This window comes from Taudactylus pleione, unplaced genomic scaffold (assembly GCF_031769625.1).
Source record: "Taudactylus pleione unplaced genomic scaffold, aTauple2 ptg001412l, whole genome shotgun sequence".
In the NCBI taxonomy this organism is placed as follows: domain Eukaryota; kingdom Metazoa; phylum Chordata; class Amphibia; order Anura; family Myobatrachidae; genus Taudactylus; species Taudactylus pleione.
Window position 1 is genome coordinate 1,518,513 of NW_028285812.1, and position 17,563 is coordinate 1,536,075.

At 48.7% G+C, this 17,563-nt stretch overlaps 1 protein-coding gene across 2 annotated transcripts in view; it reads left to right on the forward strand.

Moving 5' to 3' along the window:
• SPAG17 (sperm associated antigen 17) overlaps positions 1–17,563 on the forward strand; it is a 274,579-nt gene that overhangs the window by 143,638 nt on the left and 113,378 nt on the right. Inside the window, exons 10-13 of one of the 2 annotated variants that reach the window (XM_088463601.1) lie at positions 14,341–14,462; positions 14,645–14,782; positions 15,364–15,477; positions 15,856–16,006. In XM_088463601.1, the coding sequence (XP_088319727.1) occupies positions 14,341–14,462; positions 14,645–14,782; positions 15,364–15,477; positions 15,856–16,006 (525 nt within the window). The remainder of the gene's footprint in view (positions 1–14,340; positions 14,463–14,644; positions 14,783–15,363; positions 15,478–15,855; positions 16,007–17,563) is intronic. The other variant, XM_088463602.1, reaches the window with a different exon arrangement.

Sequence of the window (17,563 nt, forward strand, 5' to 3'; positions counted from 1 at the left end):
AGCTCCATGTGACTCAGTAGCGCCGAGCGTCTTTTCATGCAACTTTTTACCTTCAAATGTGAATAGTTATTTTAATCAGCAGGAGCTGCCTGTGCAATGCAGCATGCCTATATCCTCTGTGTGTGACTGCGGGTGTATCTGCATGCCTATATTCTGTGTGTGTGACTGTGGGTGTATCTGCATGTCTATATTCTGTGTGTGACTGCGGGTGTATCTGCATGCCTATATTCTGTGTGTGACTGCGGGTGTATCTGCATGCCTGTATTCTGTGTGTGACTGCGGGTGTATCTGCATGCCTATATCCTCTGTGTGTGACTGCGGGTGTATCTGCATGCCTATATCCTCTGTGTGTGACTGCGGGTGTATCTGCATGCCTATATCCTCTGTGTGTGACTGCGGGTGTATCTGCATGCCTATATCCTCTGTGGGTGACTGCGGCTGTATCTCTGTATGCCTATATCCTCTGTGTGTGACTGCGGGTGTATCTGCATGCCTGTGTGTGTGACTGCGGGTGTGTCTGCATGCCTATATTCTGTGTGTGTGACTGCGGGTGTATCTGCATGCCTGTATTCTGTGTGTGACTGCGGGTGTATCTGCATGCCTATATCCTCTGTGTGTGACTGCGGCTGTATCTGCATGCCTGTATTCTGTGTGTGACTGCGGCTGTATCTGCATGCCTATATTCTGTGTGTGACTGCGGCTGTATCTGCATGACTGTATTCTGTGTGTGACTGCGGGTGTATCTGCATGCCTATATTCTGTGTGTGTGACTGCGGCTGTATATGCATGCCTATATTCTCTGTGTGTGACTGCGGGTGTATCTGCATGCATGTATTCTGTGTGTGTGACTGCAGGTTTATCTGCATGCCTATATTCTGTGTGTGTGACTGCGGGTGTATCTGCATGCCTATATTCTGTGTGTGTGACTGCGGGTGTATCTGCATGCCTATATTGTGTGTGTGACTGCGGGTGTATCTGCATGCCTATATTGTGTGCGTGACTGCGGGTTTATCTGCATGCCTATATTGTGTGTGTGACTGCGGGTTTATCTGCATGCCTATATTGTGTGTAACTGCGGGTGTATCTGCATGCCTATATTCTGTGCGAGTGACTGCGGGTGTATCTGCATGCCTATATTCTGTGTGTGTGACTGCGGGTGTATCTGCATGCCTATATTCTGTGTGTGTGACTGCGGGTGTATCTGCATGCCTATATTCTGTGTGTGTAACTGCGGCTGTATCTGCATGCCTATATTCTGTGTTTGTGACTGCGGGTGTATCTGCATGCCTATATTCTGTGTGTGTGACTGCGGGTGTATCTGCATGCCTATATTCTGTGTGTGACTGCGGCTGCATCTGCATGCCTATATTGTGTGTGTGACTGAGGGTGTATCTGCATGCCTATATTGTGTGTGTGACTGTGGGTGTATCTGCATGCCTATATTCTGTATGTGTGACTGCGGGTGTATCTGCATGCCTATATTGTGTGTGTGACTGCGGGTGTATCTGCCTGCCTATATTGTGTGTGTGTGACTGCGGGTGTATCTGCATGCCTATATTCTGTGTGTGTGACTGCGGGTGTATCTGCATGCCTATATTCTGTGTGTGTGACTGCGGGTGTATCTGCATGCCTATTTTCTGTGTGTAACTGCGGCTGTATCATTTACAGTCCCTCAGGGACAGCTGGTCATGGAAGTGAGTCTTCAAAATTCTTCTCTCCACCTCCCTTCTAGAGCAGTTTTTGACTTCACTCACCACCATGCCAAAATGCCTCATCACCTTCAAACTCTGGATGACATAGATCGGGAGGTAACCACACCGAATCCGAAAGCTTTTCACCTGGCCACCCTCTAGCCACAACCTGAGGAAGGGGAACATCCAGAATCTAAATCCCTCTACCCACCGAGGGGGAGCATCTAAAATCAAACTCCCAAGATTAAATTTTAAAAAGGCTGTTACAAAAAAGACAACGGGGTTTACCATATTTAAACCCCGTCTTTCCTCGGTCTGTAGGTGATTTTTCTCCTGACAATATTGACCCCGTTTCCCCACAAAAGAAGGAAAAACAAGGAATTCAATCTGGACCACATAGATTGAGGCAAAAAACACACATAACTGACATCTAAAAAAATCGGAATCAAGTAAGTCTTACACAAGTCAACCCTTTCCCTCACAGATAACTTCCAGCACTCTACCTTCTTGGTAGCATCTTCCAGCTTCTTATCCCAGTTCAGGGAGGCATAGTCACCATGGTCAAATGTTATGCCTAGAATTTTAATCTGCTGACTGGCCCGAGGGAAGCTGTCGGAAGGCAAAATTCATCACCCTCCTCCCCCATCCAGAAAACTTCACACTTTTCACGGTTTACCCTGGAGCACGAGGCTTCAGAGTATTCACAGATAAGATGTTCCACATCACAGGCCTCTGTCCATGAGGAGAGAACCACCATGACATCATCTACGTAGGCCACCACCTTTAGCGGAAACTCTGGGCTCAGCTGCAGTTCCGCTCTCTACCCTTCTGACGAAGGGGTCAATCGCAAAAACATATAGGAGGGGGCTCAGGGGGCATCCCTGACGAACACCAGAGCCTACCCCAAAAGTGGGACCCACCCAACCATTTACAAGTGCGAAGCTCTCGGCCTGACGATAAATAGCCTGCAGCCAATTCACCACCCGTTCTGGAAGACCATACCTTTTCAGTAGGGCCCAAAGGTACTCATGGTTTACCCGATCAAAAGCCTTAGATTGATCCAATGCCAGTAAATACTTTCCACACTTCTCAGCCCTGCACCGCTCAATGACCTCCCGGACACCTAGGACAGCACTAAAGATGCTACGGCTTTTCACCGTACAGTGCTGAGAGGGGGAAAGCAACAGCTCGGAAAATTCCGATAGCCTATTGAACAGTACCTTTGCCAAAATCTTCCTGTCCCTATTAAGAAGGGCTATGGGGCGCCAGTTCTCAATACGGGATGGATCTTTTCCTTTAGACAGTAGTATAAGGGCAGATAACCTCATGGAAGGAGGGAGGACTCCCTCATCCAGGCTCTCATTAAATACTTCCACAAGGCGAGGAATTAAGAGGTCTGAAAAGGTCTTATAGAATTCAGATGTTAAACCATCCGGTCCTGGAGATTTTTTGGAGTTTAATCCTTCTATCGCTATCTTAACTTCCTCTGCCGTTATATCACTCTCTAAAGATCCAAAAGCAACAACCTGAGAACCCAAACCTGGTGTCCTCCTCAGAAATTCCTCCATCCTCTCCCTGATGAGTGAATGCTCAGATAAAAGATCTGAGTAATAGGACTCAATCACTTCCAGAATGCCCTTCTTATCAATATGAAGAACACCCTGTCCATCCTTCAGTCCCCTGATCTCTTTAGCATCAACTGACCTCCTACAGCTCTGGTAGGGATCTTTCGAGTGGTATGTTCCATAATCCCTCTCCAGAACTGAGGATGCCAGTCGGTTGTACTGAAACTCCTTCATCCGAGCCTTCACCCGGGAGATTTCCCCACTATCTCCCTCCTCAGAGATCAAGAGATCCAATTTCTTTCTTAGGCTATGGTAGATGTTACGTCTTAACAAGTTTTTTTTAGCAATAGACCCACGGAAAAACTTCCGGATTCTCTTTTTAATCACCTCCCACCACTCAGATCTACTCCAACCCGCCTCCAAAAGTGTCTCCTGAGATTGAAAGAAGACCCTAAAGGATTGTCTAACGCTCTCTTCTTCCAGAAGCTCTGAGTTCAATCGCCACAGGCCCCGCCCTTTCTGAGGGGTTTCTGAGGCATTCAAAGTTACTGAGAGAAAAGCGTGATCAGAAAACTCCACTAACCTCACCCCTAAAGATGAGGTCTTTGAAGATTCCTTAACAAAAAAAACTATCTATTCTAGATCTATGACTACCACTAAAAAAGGTGAAACCTGTGAAGTCTGGGAAATGCTGAATACGCACATCTTCCAGGCCCGCCTGTCTAATCATAGCCCAGAGTTTTCTTTGAACCTCCCCTATCTTTTGGCCTAATCACCACCAAAGATAACTTGCTGGGCCGTAAAAAGAAAAGGTTTTATCTCCATGAAGAGACATTTCCTATCCCACTGTGACTGAGGACCATAAATATTAATTAACCTAAGGTCCTGTCCCTTCATGTTGATATCCAAGATCATACATCTATCTGCTTTCAGCTCTATAAACTTGTACACAGTTACAATGTCAGTAAAAAGCACTGCCACCCCACCGTACGGCTCGGCCGCAAGAGACCAGTAAGAAGGACCCCTCCTCCACTCACGCTTCACTTTGTGGAGGAGATCCAACTTACTAATCCTAGTCTCCTGCAAAAACAAAAAATCAACCTCAACCGTGTTGAAAAAATCAAAGGCCATTATACGAGCACGTTCAGAAACTACGGAAGCCACATTAATCGTGGCACATCGTATGGGTTGGGGATCCATGATGTATAGATTATTAAATGCAAGACCTTGCTTACTTTTACCTTGCACAATTCCCAGCACCAAATCCACCACAAAACTACAAGCAAACCCTACTCGGGCCAGCCTTCCCTTCCATAGTGACAACTGTCACTACCCCTTCTTCCCTCACTCCCTGACAATCTACAGGGACCTTCTCCCCCGTACGAGAAGGCCCAGGATCAGGAGGTTTGGGTACAAACTTGATAACCTGATTTTCAGCACCAGGTACCTGTACCTCACTCGGCCCTACACAGGAGCCTTGGGACACACCTTGAGCCACCCTATCCTCCTCCATACCCTGGGTCTCCTCTATCACCGTCACTTCCTCCAGCACACTCCCTAAACTGCACATATTTTCCTCTTCTAGCAGGGTTCCAGCAGGGTCACACTCCAAACCCTCCCCCATCACCTTCCTCCTGATCTGATCTCTTTCTCCTCCTTTTATTCTTTTCCTCCCCCCCTCCAATTTTATTAACTTTCTTTGTTACTGTCCTTGCTTGCTTCTTATCCTTCCCTGTTACCAAAATCAATTCACCCCCACTCCTCATTACTTCCTCCTCATCAGAGGAAAATACATCAAATTTGTTGCTTAGCACAACTTGCACATCTTCACCTTTCCTCTTTTTCTTATTTCCTCTCCTTACCTCTTGAAAAGGTGCCTCCTCTACCTGTTTCCCTTGCACCTGCTTTACATGTTCATCTACACCTAGTGGTTCTTTTTGTCTCACCACCTCCTCCTCCCTTCTTGGTTCTGGCCTAACCTCCTGCCCACTATTATGGCTGGCCCGAGGACACCTGCTATACGGGTGGCCTTCTTCCCCACATAAATTACATTTGACCACCCCAAATTCTCTTGATACATGACCGATCTTATTACACAATGAACATTTTATCATGTTACATTCGCTGCTCAGATGCCTGAAATCCCCGCACTTAAAGCAGGTTCTTGGTTGACCCTGGTAGAAGCATTGTACTCGATCCCTGCCAATGTACGCAGCGGACGGTACATGGATGAATCCTCTGTCAGAATGACGCAGCTTTACCAGGGCCTCCCAAGCTCCCCCCCCATACCCCATTGTATATCCAGATTTGCTTAGGTCAGACTGTATATCACAATATCTGGACAACCAGTACGCAATATCTTGGACAGGAATGGACTCATTCCTCACTAGAATATGCACCTTCACTTTATCATGCTTTGTAACCAAATTTACTCTGTACATATCATATGGTTTTGACATTTTACATGCCTGCCATTTTGTCCAGAACACTTGTAGTCCCTGGTAGGATAAAAAACTCAAATCAAATTCTGCAGATTTGACCGGGTGTATGCAAGCATATAAATCTGAGGGTTTAAACCCCAGACCAAAAATCATTTTTAAGAAAGTCTCCTTTGTAGGAACTTCCCCCTCTCCTGCCCATCGGAACTGGATTAAATTTCTCCTTTTTCCAACCTGGCCTGCTGCACCCGGCATTTGTGGACCAGCATTATTCACATTCATATTGAAAGCATTAGATTTTGTCACCATTTTAGCATACGATATACTTCCAGGAGCAGTCTGTTTGTCCGATACGTTTGTTACCACACTCCCCCCACCCTCTCTCCTTCTTACATCATCACAAATTATTTTAGCAGCCTCTGCAGCCCTGGTTGGTACAAGCATTTTATCTCCATAAACAGTTTCTATTACTTTAATCTGCTCCTCCGGCAGCCCAGTCTTTTCTAATGCAGGCATTCCTTGTGCAAATTGTCTTTCCTTTATGCGCCCTCCTAAACCAGTACCATGCGGCAACCTCCTTGTACCTATAACCTTCTCACCCTGCACGTCTCCGGGTACAATGCCCAGAGCCTCCCCAGCAACAGGTAATTCACCTGCCACTGCAGATTCACCTGGAGATCCCCCCTCAGTGCCACTTTTCTGTAAAGCTTCCTCAAGCCTTAATTCCGACATAACCTCCATTTGAGCCTGGAACACCGCGCCCTCTGTGTTCCTGGCTCCGCCATCTGCCATCACTACAGGTGGAAATAGTTCATGCCGGGCACTGTCAGGCTCAGCCGTCACCGGCCACTTCTTACCTGCCTTACCCCCAGCACCCGGCACACTGTTACTCACCTGCAGGACAGCCGGCTCACCAAAAGTGCCCTTTTCCGCAACATCCTCCACCTCAGGCTCGCAAGACATCTCCACTGTGTCCCCTGCCACGGACTTCTCCTGGGAATCAGCAATCACAGCACCAGACACCTCTGACATAACTTTATCCTCCATATTTACTGCATCTTCAGCTGTATTACACTCAGCTACTGCTGCTGCCTCCAGCTGCATACACTCTGCCTGGACATCAGCTGGTAGGTTTGTTTCACTTTAAGTTGCACAGACAGGCTGTGAGATGCTGCTGCTGCAATCACCAGGTACACTGATAACACCTGTCTCCATGGGTGTCGGCCCTGATTGGACCTTTGCATGAACTGGTAACCCTTTCACTGCTGCCTGCATCTGCTTTTCCTTTTTTTCCAAGCGCTTTTCTTGCAATTTACTTTTAACCCTTCCCAGAGTTACAGAAAGGGTTTCAATCACTTCTTTTAACACTGGTTTCTCCCATTTATAGCAGGTATTTCTTTTTTTCTTCTTATCATTAATTCTGGTCTGTATACACTTTGCCTCTCTTTGTAATTCCTCAATAGAGAAGCTATCAAATGATTCCTCCTCCTCCTCATCTTCCTCTTCATCCCCAGTATCACCAGGGGATCCAGGAACATTCTCCAAGGCATCAAGGGGCTTCAGCCCCCCACATACTTCACTGCCCCCTGGGCAGACAGTAGCTGCTGTCACTCCACCCTGTGTTACATCACACAGGGGAGCACCCAGGGAGAGTTTGTGGGAATCCGACTGTGGCTCCAGTTTCTTCACTGGGCCCACACCGACAGGGTAGGTAGCTTCCAGCACTGCTCGACCCTTTGTTCCATCACATAGGGGAGCACCCTCAGACATAGGGAGAACAAGCTGTGGTTCCAACTGCACAGAAGCCGGGCTGATGATATTGCCACCACTGTCACTCATGCTGCTTCCTGATGATCCGGACTGGCCTGCCGCACTAGTTATCCGGACACCAGGAGTCTTTGCTTTGGCTTTTGCTTTAGAGCCCGAGCCACGGGCTGAACGTCGGGAGCACTCTCCCCCAGGAGGATCCATCCCCCTGGGGAAGCCAGCAGGGAGTCTCCCTGCAGACACGGGACACACCTGCAGCAGCTAGAGCTCTCCTCCACACAACCTCCTCACAGCTCAGACAGCACACACTGCAGAGTCTCCGCCCCCAGGATAGGTGGGAGTAGGGTAGGTGTGAGGGCGTACCAGTGTGAGTAGGATAGGTGGGAGTAGGGTAGGTGTGAGGGTGTACCAGTGTGAGTAGTATAGGTGGGAGTAGGATAGGTGCGAGGGTGTACCAGTGTGAGTAGTATAGGTGGGAGTAGGATAGGTGTGAGGGTGTACCAGTGGGTGTAGGGTAGGTGCGAGGGTGTACCAGTGTGAGTAGTATAGGTGGGAGTAGGGTAGGTGTGAGGGTGTACCAGTGTGAGTAGTATAGGAGGGAGTAGGGGAGGTGTGAGGGTGTACCAGTGTGAGTAGTATAGGTAGGAGTAGGGTAGGTGCGAGGGTGTACCAGTGTGAGTAGTATAGGAGGGAGTAGGATAGGTGGGAGTAGGGGAGGTGTGAGGATGTACCAGTGTGAGTAGGATAGGTGGGAGTAGGGTAGGTGTGAGGGTGTACCAGTGTGAGTAGTATAGGTGGGAGTAGGATAGGTGTGAGGGTGTATCAGTGTGAGTAGTATAGGTGGGAGTAGGGTAGGTGTGAGGGTGTATCAGTGTGAGTAGTATAGGTGGGAGTAGGGTAGGTGTGAGGGTGTATCAGTGTGAGTAGTATAAGTGGGAGTAGGATAGGTGTGAGGGTGTATCAGTGTGAGTAGTATAGGTGGGAGTAGGATAGGTGTGAGGGTGTACCAGTGTGAGTAGTATAGGTGGGAGTAGGGTAGGTGTGAGGGTGTATCAGTGTGAGTAGTATAGGTGGGAGTAGGGTAGGTGTGAGGGTGTACCAGTGTGAGTAGTATAAGTGGGAGTAGGGGAGGTGTGAGGGTGTACCAGTGTGAGTAGTATAGGTGGGAGTAGGGGAGGTGTGAGGGTGTACCAGTGTGAGTAGGATAGGTGGGAGTAGGGTAGGTGTGAGGGTGTACCAGTGTGAGTAGTATAGGTGGGAGTAGGATAGGTGCGAGGGTGTACCAGTGTGAGTAGTATAGGTGGGAGAAGGATAGGTGTGAGGGTGTACCAGTGGGTGTAGGGTAGGTGCGAGGGTGTACCAGTGTGAGTAGTATAGGTGGGAGTAGGGTAGGTGCGAGGGTGTACCAGTGGGAGTAGGGTAGGTGGGAGTAGGGTAGGTGCACCAGTGTGAGTAGTATAGGTGGGAGTAGGGTAGGTGCGAGGGTGTACCAGTGTGAGTAGTATAGGTGGGAGTAGGGGAGGTGTGAGGGTGTACCAGTGTGAGTAGTATAGGTGGGAGTAGGGGAGGTGTGAGGGTATACCAGTGTCAGTAGTATAGGAGTGAGGGTGTACCAGTGTGAGTAGTATAGGTAGGAGTAGGGTAGGTGTGAGGATGTGCCTGTGAGTAGTATAGGTAGGAGTAGGGTAGGTGTGAAGATGTGCCTGTGTGAGTCTTATAGGTAGGAGTAGTGGAGGTGTGAGGGTGTACCAGTGTGAGTAGTATAGGTGGGAGTATTGCAGGTGTGAGGATGTACCATTTGAGCTCCTGTTGTCTCAGCATTACTAGGAATATTCAACATTTAGGTATTATTAATACTGTGGAACTACACATCCCTGTCACAGTTTTAGCAGAGTGAGAGTGTGAATTCTAAGAGGCAGAACTTTCTCTATCTTCCATATGTCCATGTTCTGTATATGATTTTTTTATGATTTCTTGTACCAACTTGTCTGGTTGTTGCAATATTATGTTGTGCCTCATAAATAATGATGAAAATGTGTTTGTTTCCATAAAAGGAACAGCCATACGCCGTCTCAGTAGGGTTCCTCCATGTCATGTCTCTGTATCTCTCTCTCTGTTCCTGTATAAGGAACGTCCGTGCCCTCTCAGTAGGGTTCCTCCATGTCATGTCTCTGTATCTCTCTCTCTGTTCCTGTATAAGGAACGTCCGTGCCCTCTCAGTAGGGTTCCTCCATGTCATGTCTCTGTGTCTCTGTCTCTATTCCTGAATAAGGAACTTCCATACCCCTCTCTATGTAGGGTTCCTCCATGTCATGTCTCTGTGTCTCTCTCCATTCCTGTATAAGGAATGTCCATACCCCCTATCTATGTAGGGTTCCTCCATGTTATGTCTCTGCATCTCTCTCTCTGTTCCTGTATAAGGAACGTACGAACTCTCTCTGTTGGATTCCTCCATGTCATGTCTCAGTGTCTCTCTCTCTACTCCTGTAGAAGAAACGTCCATTCCCCCTTTCTATGTAGTGTTCCTCCATGTCATGTCTCTGTATCTCTCTCTCTCTCTGTTCCTGTATGTCACGAATGGTGCTCGAGAATTACCTGACTCAGGTGTTGAAGTGGATTTAGCGGAGACCGGCTTGACTGGAACCATGGTTGAGCTAAATAGCTCTATTTGCAAAAGAATTGTATAACAGTGAGAACTGCCTTTGGTGATAAATGACAAGAACAGGAAACTTGTAACGTTGGAGTTTAACTAGTAGAAGACTTGGAGGAACCGGACCGGGACTGACAGGAAGACTTGCTGAGTTGAACTGGCGAACTTGGAACTTGACTCTGGACTGGAATACCGTGGATTGAACTGATGAACTTGGAACTTGGCTCTGGACTGGAATACCTTGGATTGAACTGATGAACTGACTTGGAATATCACTCCGGACTGGAGTATCGTGGAATGGACTTGAAATACCACTCCGGACTGGAGTATCATGGAATGGACTTGGAATATCACTCCGGACTGGAGCATCGTGGAATGGACTTGAAATACCACTCCGGACTGGAGCATCGTGGAATGAACTTGGAATATCACTCCATATTGCTCCAATAATGCAAAGTATTACAATAAGTCCCCATCAAAATATCTGACGAATTCTGTGTGTTCGAGGATTGTGGGGCACATTCAGGTGCAGGGCTGGAGGAAACTTGAGGATGCTCCGATAGATGGGGAGTCTAAATAACTGAAGCTGATAGATGTTTGGTATTAGGACCAGTTGATGGAACTGGAAGGAGGCCAGAGGAGCTAGAGTCAGTTGGATCAACAACCAAAGCTGAAAACAGATTACAGAGATCATCATTCACAGGAACGATATTCACAGGGGATGCTGATCAGGAACCACGATCAGAATTAGTAGTACATGACACTCCTCCCTGGGAACTGGAACCTGAAACCCCCTCCTGGGGCATGAGACTTGAGACCCCCTCCTGGGGTGCGAGACTTGAGACCCCCTCCTGGGGTGCGAGACTTGAAACCCCTTGCTGGGGTGCGAGACTTGGACCCACTGCTGGGGTGCGAGACTTGAGCCCCCGTTCTGGGGAATGGGACTAGAAACCCCTCTTGGGGCATGAGACTTGAGACCCCCCTCCTGGGGTGCGGGACTTGAGACCTCCTCCTGGGGTGCGGGACTTGAGACCTTCTCCTGGGGCGAATTCTTGTAACCCTCTCCTGGGGTGAGAGACTTAAGTTCCCCTCCTGGAGTACAGAACTTGACACTCCCTGTTGGAGTATGGTACCTAAAATCCTCTTCTGGGGAAGCTGCCTCGGCTTTTCCTTTTGGGGTATGGAACAGGAACCCCCCTTTTGGGATGCGGGAACAGAGACCTCCTCCTGGGGTGAGTGACTCAAAACCCCCTCTTGAGTTACGAGACTTGAGGCCCCCTGCTGGGGTGCGAGACTTGAGACCCCTCCTGGGGCTGAGACTCTGGAGACCCCTCCTGGGATTGCCAACTGGAGTCCCCTACTGGGACAAACAGAATCCGGGCTGGGACCGGAACGGGCCGAATCCAGGTTGGGACCGGAACAGGCAGAATCTGGGCTGGGGCCGTAACGGGCAGAATCCGGGCTGGGACCGGAACGGGCACTGAGACGCTGACACTTGGAACCACTGCTGGAGCTGCAAAGGGAAGTGTCTTTAATGAAGTGGTCAGAACCCCCACAATAGAGACAGAGCTGTAATTCTTTGCGCCGCTGGTGTTCAGCCACAGGAAGCTTGGGACGCGGGTAACTTTGATGTCTCACATTACTTGGTTTGGAAGAACCCTTCTTTCTTAGGGATTCCAAGGCAGAGGTTCTGGTTGAGATAGGGGTAGCTCTAAGAAGCTCGGGAACTATCGGAAAAATTTTGATGAGTAAACTCTGTAGCTGCTCCAGTAGTTGATGGAAGGTATTTAGAGGTTCAGGTGTGATTTGAGTACCATCTAGCCAATTATTCAGGATTTGCAAAAGCTGTAGCACTTGATGCTGTACGGCCTCCAGTGAATCCAGGCGAGCGACCAGGTTACGGAAAGCAGTTGGTCCAGTATTATATGCTTGATCCGCCACCATCGTTAGGCCTGAACATACTGTCACAAATGGTGCTTGAGAATTACTTGACTCAGGTGTTGAAGTGGATTCAGCGGAGACCGGCTTGACTGGAACCATGCTTGAGGTAAATAGCTCTATTTGCAAAAGAATTGTATAGCAGTGAGAACTGCCTTTGGTGATAAATGACAAGAACAGGAAACTTGTAACGTTGGAGTGGAACTAGTAGAAGACTTGGAGGAACCTGACCAGCAGGAAGACTTGCTGAGTTGAACTGGCGAACTTGGAACTTGACTCCGGACTGGAGTATCGTGGAATGGACTTGGAATATCACTCCGGACTGGAGTATCGTGGAATGGACTTGGAATATCACTCCGGACTGGAGTATCGTGGAATGGACTTGGAATATCCCTCCGGACTGGAGTATCGTGGAATGGACTTGGAATATCCCTCCGGACTGGAGTATCGTGGAATGGACTTGGAATATCACTCCGGACTGGAGTATCGTGGAATGGACTTGGAATATCACTCCGGACTGGAGTATCGTGGAATGGACTTGGAATATCACTCTGGACTGGAGTATCGTGGAATGGACTTGGAATATCACTCCGGACTGGAGTATCGTGGAATGGACTTGGAATATCACTCCAGATTGGAGTATCGTGGAGTGGACTGTGCTAGGAAGCACTGGTAACACACAGGGAACTTAGGATCATAAGTCATGCAACAACAATGGACATAATGCACTGGCCTGGGAACTGGTAGGATTTCTGGATTGCCAGATATTGCTGTAGCAGGTTTTCAGGACAGCCAGGTATTGCAGTAGCAGGTTTTCTGGATTGCCAGGAATTGCAGTAGCAGGAGCCCGTGATACTTTAGTACACAGTAGCAGCACGAACCATACAACATGGGAAGTAACGAGATGTTCAGGCCCAGAATGCCATCAGGGGAGGAGAATACATACCCTGGGTCTGGCAGCAATTGGTGGATACGGACAGGTGGTCTGAAGGTAGCATTCTGAGTGGTGGAAGGCAGAACATGCAGAGGGAGTATTCATCTCTACAGCACTGAGAATCAGAACCACATCTGCAATTCCAATCAAGACTAGCAATGCTCACAGACAGAGGAGAGCCACAGCATGATCAGAGAAGATCCTCCAGGCAAATGACACACACAGATCCACAGGACAGCCGACAGGGGTAAGTCTCAAGGCAAAAAGATGACAAGCTAACCAGGGTCGTGACACTGTATAAGGAACATCCGTCCCCTCTCAGTGGGGTTCCTCCATGTCATGTCTCTGTGTCTCTTTCTCTATTCCTGTATAAGGAATGTTCATGCACCCTCTCTATGTAGGGTTCCTCCTGTCACGGCCAGGGTTACTTGGCATGGTGGTCACCGGGTATTACCTGTGAGGTCATTGTGGTGAGGGGTCTCTGGCAGCGGTGCTGGTGTTTGGCAAGGGGCATTGGCTACGTGTGGTTCTGTGCAGGCACATTGTCACTGAGGCCTGGTAGTGTTTCCGTTCCATTTGGCATGGGCGCCGCCATCTTGCCTCAGGTCATGTGATTCAAGCTGTCCAATCCTGGTGGGTCATGTGCTCTTTCCAGCCAGTCACAGCGCGGCACCTGGTATTTAAGAAGGTCCAGAGCCTTCATTCATTGCCAGTGCAACGTGTTTCTCAGCTGCGGCTGTCAGAGAGTACCTGTGCCTTACCTGTCTGCCTGGAAGCGCTACTAGCTTGTTACTTTGCCTGCTCCAAACCTGCTGGACTCACCCTGCACCTTCCATTTACCTTTCCCCTGCCTGAGTACCTGATTCTGCTGTTTCCCTGCACCTTGCCTCACACTCTAACTCCCAGCTGGACTTCATCACCTCAGCCTGCACTTCGTTACAGCTCACCAAACTTGCATACAGAACACTTCCTGCCTGTCACTATCTGGACATTCTCCTATTTGCTTCACCACAGTTATCAAGTGCACTTTAGTGCTAAACCTGGACTTTTTCTTTTGCCATTCCCATGTCTGCTAGATCACTTATTAAAAACTCCACCTTTTATTTAAATCTGCTTCTGTGTCTGCTCCTGTCACCACCCCGGGTCCACAACAAACCCAGACCTTCACACCTCCATGTCATGTCTTTGTGTCTCTCTCCATTCCTGTATAAGGAACGTCCATGCCCTTTCTATGTAGGGTTCCTCCATGTCATGTCTCTGTGTCTCTCTCTCTCTATTCTTGTATAAGGAACGTCCGTGCCCTCTCTATGTAGGGTTCCTCCATGTCATGTCTCTGTCTTTCTCCGTTCCTGTACAGCAGAGGTGGAGGCCCCGGCGCTATCACTGGAGGTGGATTTGAGGTTTTACAATGACCTGTTGAGTGATGTCCCCGAGGAGCTGCTGTCTGTCCCCGTTATTGTACACTGCATGCTGGAGCAGGTCTGTTACCTCCAGCCGCCTGGAGACTTTTGTTGATGATCTGTTTCCATTATTCTGTCTCCTCTGTGTAATGAGGCTGCAGACACTGCAGAGAAACTCTTATTGGGGTTCCTGTATGTGGTCAGTACCTTCCTGCAGGGTAGCTGGGGCCTGAGTGTGACCACGGTCTACCCCTCTGACAGGTTGTTGCTACTGAAAAGGATCTAGTACCTCCAAGTGAAATTGTACCAGACCACAGAGCGGATGGCCTGGACCCCACCATCGCTGAGCACTTAATATCTGTGATGGAGTCACTTTCCCTCTCAGAGAAAGAAAAGAAGGTGAATGTCCTCTAGATTGTAATCTCTATCTGTCTGTGTATACATTATCCAGTCATACTCCACCCACTCACACACCAGCCAGACGCACTCCACCCACACGCACTCCACCCAGACACACACCACCCAGACACACACCAGCCACTCACACACCACCCACACGCACTCCACCCACACGCACTCCACCCACACGCACTCCACCCACACGCACTCCACCCACACGCACTCCACCCAGACACACACCAGCCACCCACTCACACACCACCCAGTCACACTCTACTCAGACACACACCAGCCACTCACACACCAGCCAGACACACTCCACCCAGACACACATCACCCACTCGCACACCACCCACCCACTCACACTCCACCCACTCGCACACCAGCCACTCACACTCCACCCAGACTCACACCAGCCACTCGCGCACACAGCCACTCGCTTGTTCAGTCAAACCGCCAACTAACAGTCCATCCCCTCACACACCTTCCACTTGCACACCAACCACTAGTGGCTGAGGAATGGGTAATTGTCATCAGTCTGATCCGGCAGATTTGTCACCTTTATGTAATTTCTCTCTCAGAACCTGCACAATATCTTCCTTATTATGGACAAAGATGAGGGAACTGATCACACAAAGGGTCCACATCTGCTCAGTTACCACGACAAGACTGCTGAGAGGACCTACCAAGTGCAGGTAGGTGATCTTCACATAGGACTATGCAGCTGTGCTGACCTCACTATAGGACAGCTCACTGCAATACAGGACCGTGCACCCAGGGTGACCCTGCGACAGAACCATGCACCCCGGATGACCCCATGACAGGACCGTGCACCCAGTGTCACCCTGCGACAGGACCGTGCACCCAGGGTGACCCTGCGACAGAACCATGCACCCCGGATGACCCCATGACAGGACCGTGCACTTGGAGTGACCCTGCAACATCACTGAAAGCTCGGGGTGACCCTGCAACAGAATTGTATGCCTGGGGTTCCTCTGGGACAGGACTGGTAACCGGACTTTTGTTATTTAATGACATAAGTACTTATTTTGTTACTTTGTACTTTATTCCAGGTCCCAAAGTCTTTGAACACAGTTAAAATTGAGAAACTGCTATTAAAGAAGCGGCCAACAGTCCAACACCTCCCCGTCCTGCACCTGCCCCCTGAGACCAATTCCCGAAAACTGGCCCACATACACGAGCTCATGCACTACTGCAGCACAGGTGACTAGTGCACATAGATCATTCACTACTACAGCACAGGTGACTAGTGCACATAGATCATTCACTACTGCAGCACAGGTGACTAGTGCACATAGATCATTCACTACTACAGCACAGGCAACTAGTGCACATAGATCATTCACTACTACAGCACAGGCAACTAGTGCACATAGATCATTCACTACTACAGCACAGGTGACTAGTGCACATAGATCATTCACTACTACAGCATCACAGGTGACTAGTGCACATAGATCATTCACTGCTACAGCACAGGTGACTAGTGCACATAGATCATTCACTACTACAGCAGCACAGGTGACTAGTGCACATAGATCATTCACTACTACAGCATCACAGGTGACTAGTGCACATAGATCATTCACTACTGCAGCACAGGTGACTAGTGCACATAGATCATTCACTACTGCAGCACAGGTGACTAGTGCACATAGATCATTCACTACTACAGCAGCACAGGTGACTGGTGCACATAGATCATTCACTACTACAGCATCACAGGTGACTGGTGCACATAGATCATTCACTACTGCAGCACAGGTGACTAGTGCACATAGATCATTCACTACTACAGCAGCACAGGTGACTGGTGCACATAGATCATTCACTACTGCAGCACAGGTGACTAGTGCAAATAGATCATTCACTACTACAGCAGCACAGGTGACTGGTGCACATAGATCATTCACTACTACAGCATCACAGGTGACTAGTGCACATAGATCATTCACTACTACTGCAGCACAGGTGACTAGTGCAAATAGATCATTCACTACTACAGCAGCACAGGTGACTGGTGCACATAGATCATTCACTACTACAGCATCACAGGTGACTAGTGCACATAGATCATTCACTGCTACAGCACAGGTGACTAGTGCACATAGATCATTCACTACTACAGCAGCACAGGTGACTAGTGCACATAGATCATTCACTACTACAGCATCACAGGTGACTAGTGCACATAGATCATTCACTACTGCAGCACAGGTGACTAGTGCACATAGATCATTCACTACTGCAGCACAGGTGACTAGTGCACATAGATCATTCACTACTACAGCAGCACAGGTGACTGGTGCACATAGATCATTCACTACTACAGCATCACAGGTGACTGGTGCACATAGATCATTCACTACTGCAGCACAGGTGACTAGTGCACATAGATCATTCACTACTACAGCAGCACAGGTGACTGGTGCACATAGATCATTCACTACTGCAGCACAGGTGACTAGTGCAAATAGATCATTCACTACTACAGCAGCACAGGTGACTGGTGCACATAGATCATTCACTACTACAGCATCACAGGTGACTAGTGCACATAGATCATTCACTACTACTGCAGCACAGGTGACTAGTGCAAATAGATCATTCACTACTACAGCAGCACAGGTGACTGGTGCACATAGATCATTCACTACTACAGCACAGGTGACTAGTGCACATAGATCATTCACTACTGCAGCACAGGTGACTAGTGCACATAGATCATTCACTACTACAGCACAGGCAAATAGTGCACAT